Source organism: Bos javanicus, chromosome 7 (assembly GCF_032452875.1).
Source record: "Bos javanicus breed banteng chromosome 7, ARS-OSU_banteng_1.0, whole genome shotgun sequence".
Lineage (NCBI taxonomy): Eukaryota > Metazoa > Chordata > Mammalia > Artiodactyla > Bovidae > Bos > Bos javanicus.
The window spans coordinates 41,543,637-41,549,596 of record NC_083874.1 but is presented as its reverse complement, the minus strand read 5'-3'; the positions used below and the strand labels follow the sequence as shown (position 1 = coordinate 41,549,596).

The window sequence follows — 5,960 nt, the reverse complement described above, 5'->3', positions numbered from 1 at the left end:
CTGCTGTGATGTATGTCAGAGAGTGTTTTGCCTATGTTCTCCTCTAGGAGTTTTATAGTTTCTGGTCTTACGTTTAGGTCTTTAATCCATTTTGAGTTTATTTTTGTGTATGGTGTTAGAAAGTGGTCTAGTTTCATTCTCTTCATTATATGCTTCATAGAATTTACCAGGGATTTATCCAGGCTTGGGCTTTTTTTCTGTATGAGTTTTTTTTGATGACTGATTTAATTCTTCAAGATTGCCAGGAGAAACATTAGCCATCTCAGATATGCAGATGATGCCACTCTAATGGCAGAAAGTCAAGAGGAACTAAAGAGCCTCTTGATAGGGGTGAAAAAGGGAAGTGAAAAAGCAGGCTTAAAATTTTAGTCTATTCTCTCCCTACCAGTAAGTTCTATAATGTCATGTTTTCATGCTGCTATTTAGTGAACTTTAATAACTGCCTCTAGCATTTCATGTTGGGCAGCTTTGTAGTGGTTTTGGATACTCTCAGTTTCTGTTTGGGAAGTTCTTTCTCCTTCATTTCTGAAATACATCTTCAGTTAGTATTCTTTGTCAGTAGGTACCATGTTGTGGTTGTTCTTTGAGTACTTTGAATATGTCATCCCATGTTGTCTTAGCCTGCAATGTTTTTCTAGACTGCCATTGATAGCCTTATGGTGGTACATGACAAGTTGCTTTTCTCTTACGATTTTCTTTTATTATTTATTTATTTTATTTGTGGCTATGCTGGGTCTTCACTGCTATGCAGGCTTTTATCTAGTTACAGTGAGATGGGGCTACTCTCTAGTTGCAGAGTGCAAGCTTCTCCTTGTGCTGGCTTCTCTTGTAGCTGAGCACAGGCTCTAGAGAATGTGGGCTTCAATAGTTGTGGTAACTGGACTCAGTAGTTTCAGGTCCTGGGCTCTAAAGCACAGGCTTAATAGTTGTGGGGCACAGGCTTAATTGCTCCATGGCATGTGGGGTTTTCCTGGATCAAGGATCGAACCCATGTCTCCTGCATTGACAGGTGTGTTTTTTACCATTGAGTCACCAGGGAAGCCTGGCAATTTTCAAAATAGTATCTTTGCCTTTAATTTTTGACGGTTTGACTCTAATGTGTCTTTGTGAACATCCCTTGATAATCGGCTTATTTGCAGTTCATTGGACTTCATGAATCTAGATGTTCATTTCCATTCTCAGAAATGTGAAATTTTCTAGTCCTACATCTTTTTTTTAATCTGTTTATTTTTTAATTGAAGGATAATCACTTTACAAAATTTTGTTGTTTTCTGTCAAAGCTCAACATGAATCAGCCATAGGTATACATATGTCCCCTCCCTCTTGAGTCTCCCTCCTATCTCCTTAATCATCCCACCCTTCTAGGTTGATAAAGAACCCCTGTTTGAGTTCCCCGAGACATACAGCATTACTTCTTTAAGTAAGCGTTGTGTTCTTTTCTCTTTCTTCACTCTTTCTGACATTTCCAAAATGCTTTATTCCAGTCAACAATGTCTTAAGTGAAACAGGGTTTTTCACTCTTTTTCGCTCTTGTTGTTGTTCCTATGACTGTATAATTTTAAAATGTCTGTCCTTGAGTTCACTGAGTCTTTTTCTGTTTTATTATATCTGCAATAGAAACACTCTATTAAGTTTTTAGTTCAGTTATTACCTTCTTTAGCTCCAGAGTTTCTATGTATTTTTTTCACTGTTGCTTTCTGTCTTTGTTGAACTTCTCATTTTTTTCATCCATTGTTTCTGATTTTGTTTTGTTGTCTATGTTCTCTTGCAGCACAATGGTTTTCCTTAAAATGGTTATTATGAATTATTTATCAGGCTCAATACATGATAACTTTCCTACTCCTGGACATTTGCCCTTACCACATATCTATGAACTCAGAGACTTATAAAACAATTTTTAAAAGCTGCATTTCAGTTATATATTAGTACATTATAAATGTTTCTCATATCACTGTCAGAAAAAGTTATTAAAATGTTTTTATATCTTTTAAAGAAAATAATCTGTAAGTTATCTCTGGGTATGTAGTAGGTAGACTCCTAAACTTTCCCCATGATCTGTATCCCTTTAAGTTGCTTCTGTAATTAAGTTAACCTACAAGGTAAGAGTAAAGCAACTGTGCAGACATAATTAAAATCCAACATCAGTTAATTGTAAGTAATCTAAGGGAGATTATCCTGAGTTGGCTTTACTTAATCACTTGGTAGACCTTTAAAAGAAGACAGACTTTCACTGAGGTCAGAGAGACTCTTATGCTGGCCTTGAAGAAATAGGCTGACATGAAATGGCTATGTGCAAAGAAATGAATTATTTCAACAACTACACGAGTTTAGAAGATGATGCTGGGCTTCACATGAAACTGCAGCCCCAGCCAGAGTCTGGATTGCTCCCTTGTGATACCTGAAGTACGACACCTAGCTTAGCTATGCCAGAATCTCTACCCACACATCCTATGACATAATAAATAATTGAGCTCCCCTGATAGCTCAGTTGGTAAAGAATCCGCCTGCAATGCAGGAGACCCCGTTTCAATTCCTGGGTCAGGAAGATCCCCTGGAGAAGGGAAAGGCTACCCACTCCAGTATTTTGGCCTTGAAAATTCCATGGACTGTATAGGCCATGGGATCACAAAGAGTTGGACACTACTGAGTGAATGGCACCCCACTCCAGTACTCTTGCCTGGAAAATCCCATGGATGGAGGAGCCTGGTAGGCTCCAGTCCATGGGGTCGCTAAGAGTCAGACACTACTGAACGACTTCACTTTCACTTTTCACTTTCACGCATTGGAGAAGGAAATGGCAACCCACTCCAGTATTCTTGCCTGGAGAATCCCAGGGATGGGGGAGCCTGGTGGGCTGCCGTCTATGGGGTTGCACAGAGTCGGACACGACTGAAGTGACTTAGCAGCAGCAGAGTGACTTTCACTTTCACTTTCACTAAATAATTATTATTTAGAAATCCTAAGTTGTGCAAATTTGTTATTTAACAAAGGAAACCTAATGCAAGGTGGATGTTAAAGCAAAGTTTTAAAAGAACAGTAAAAATTCATATTAAGACATATTGGTTGTTCCTCATAAACACACATGAATCTCCAGGTTTGAACTTTCATTTAAATATAGTTACAAGAATACCTACAGTGATGTCACACATGTGATTTATAGAAAAATATCAGAATTTGGACAACTTACAGTTTTCTATTTATAAAATTGAACATTTTTCATGAAATTACTGTGCCCAACACATATAAGGATTAAGATATCTAGGTGTAAAAAATCCAGGCATCAAGGATTCATATTCACATTTCAATTTCTCATATATTAGGCTAATGCCAGTAAAAAAAAGAAAATAAATGGAAGGTCCCCAATTCTCCAAAATCCTGAAGAGGGGAAGAGTCCATTATAAGATAGGTTTAATAAACCTAATCATAAATCTATTCCTTTTTACCTCTTTCTCATTAAAGTGTGCTAATTTTATAATAATCTTATAAATACATATTTAAACTTGTATATACTAACTCAGTCATTCAACTTAACAAGTCGATTAATCCAAGGTACCAATTTGGATTCAGGAAAATTCTTTGGTTTGATAAAAACAAAGCTGTTATATGTTTAAAAAAAGAAAAAACAACACAAAACATTTATGAGTGTTCTATTTAATTATAGAATTGTGTGTTAATTTCATGTTGGGTAAATACCTCTAATTTCTTAAGTGGTATCTTATAAAATAAGTATATAGTTGTGCATATTAGTTTGCAGTACATATTTACTCATGGTCATACTTTGAATTTTCTATAATGAAAGAAATATAATATTGGAACAAACAAGCATGCAGTTTTTTTTTTTTTTTTAACTTTCTAAAACTTGTGTGCTTGTTTATAATTTTTTTGGTAAAAAGATGGGTAAATATTGAGTGCTAAATTACACTGGTTAAATAAATAAATTTAAACATATAACAAAACTGCAAAAAAAGTTAATTAGGCTATTTATTCTCCAGACTTGTCCTTCCCTAACACCTTCATGAATGCTCTGGCCACTTCCTTGTTTCGGAGGCTGTAGATGAGGGGATTCAGCATGGGAGTGAGGATGGTGTAGAAGGCTGATACCATCTTGTCCTGGGTAGGGGATCGGTCAGACACAGGCCGCATATATATGAACATGGCAGCTCCATAATACATTCCCACCACCATGAGGTGGGAAGAACAGGTAGCAAAAGCTTTTCGGCGACCCTCTCCAGATCCCATGCAAATGATAGCCATAATAACACGGACATAGGAAGCAATAATGACTGCTACGGGGAAAAGAAGCATAATTACACAGCAAATAAACATTAACCTTTCAAACAACAATGTCTTAGTGCATGAGAGAGTGAGAAGGGCAGGGACATCACAGAAAAAGTGGGGTATTTCCCGGGAACCACAATATGGGAAGGACAATGCAACTGCAATAACAATTATGCCATCAAAAGAACCAACAACCCAAGAAGAAACAGCCATGAGACAACAGATTTTCTGGCTCATGAGAATTGAGTATCGTAATGGGTGGCAAATGGCAACATACCGATCATAGGCCATTGCAGCCAACAGGAAGCATTCAGCTCCAAGCAGGGACACATATAAGAATATCTGGGTTCCACACCCAGCCAGAGAGATGGACTTCTTTCCAGACAAGTAGTTGAAAGTCATCTTGGGTACAGTGGTACAAATAAGCATGAGGTCCATGAGGGATAGTTGGCTGAGGAGCAAGTACATGGGAGTGTGGAGCTGAGTATCCAGGTAGATGAGGAGAACCATGATAGTGTTTCCCATGAAGGCCACTGTGAAGATGCCCAAGACCAGAGAGAAGAGGAAGATGTGGGTGGGACTGTGATCAAAGATTCCCAGCAAGATGAAGTTAGAGTTTAAAGTATGATTCTCCCATGCCATGATGAATATATTCACTGTGGAGAATACAACATGTGAGAAATCTCCAATATTTTGTTATGGAAATATCAAGGATTTTTAGCCTAGATCACCATTACTATAATGTCTATATATATAGCAAATTTTATTTCTCTGAGTATCATTTTTAAAAAATGTGTAGACAAGGGAATCCCATGGATAGAGGAGCTTGGCAGGCTACATTCCATGAAGTCACAAAGAGTTGGACATGACTGAAGCGACTTAGCATAGCACATATAGGAAAATTTATTTCTCAGAGAATCATTTTTTAAAAATTTTAGATAAGAAATATTAGACTTATTTTTAGCTTGAGTGATTTGGATAAAGAAACCACATAGTTAACAGGCATATTTGTTCCATAATTAAAATACAAGTGATTTCTCAAAAAGCATATAATCTAATTTCAGCAGCCAGCCAACTCAGATATGTAGTGTGGATTATCCCTTCAGAAGTCAAGAGTCATTATGAGCCATCTGAAGACTCATAAATTTCTGGGAAGTCAATGAGATTTTCTGTTATGTTTTTCTATGGAATTTAGCATACCACTCTAGGATATTAATAAAAATTCTTTCTACCAAAGTGTGGAAGAAAGCATGTATGTTTAGAAATGAGACAGGATTAATCAAATACCAGGTGAAGAGAAGGGATTGAGAAACTGTTAATCAGAAGTATATCTAATAGTACATGTTGCTTATAATAGTCAATTGTAGTAGACAAAATTTCTCACCAATATGACCATTACTAACTCTATCCATTAAGATAAGGTGTATCCATGAAATATCCTGGTATAGGTCATTTTTCTGGAGAAGCAGACTAGAGTGCAATAGCACAGTTCAAACACCTGGAACAAATCATTTTATCTGTGTGATCTTAGTTAACTTCTCTAAGCTTTATTTTCTAGTCTGTAAAATTTGACATTTTTAAAATCTATATTGTAGGGTGTTATTAAGACTAAATGAAATCATGTTTGCAAAGTATGGATATTACCTGGGATATAGTTTAAAATATATATATATTTAATACTC

At 36.5% G+C, this 5,960-nt stretch overlaps 1 protein-coding gene across 2 annotated transcripts; it reads right to left on the bottom strand.

Annotated features, from left to right (window-relative positions):
• Positions 1-232: 232 nt before the first annotated feature.
• LOC133252029 (olfactory receptor 2M3-like) lies at positions 233-4,920 on the bottom strand. 2 transcript variants are annotated; one of them, XM_061424785.1, is made up of 2 exons: positions 4,002-4,920; positions 233-255 (listed from the first exon to the last, which is right to left on the bottom strand). In XM_061424785.1, the coding sequence occupies exons 1-2, from the start codon at positions 4,918-4,920 to the stop codon at positions 233-235; spliced, it is 942 nt and encodes a 313-aa protein (XP_061280769.1). The 2 variants fall into 2 exon arrangements, with proteins under 2 accessions (XP_061280769.1, XP_061280770.1); XM_061424786.1 differs by lacking the exon at positions 233-255 and having other exon boundaries at positions 3,982-4,920.
• Positions 4,921-5,960: the final 1,040 nt, after the last annotated feature.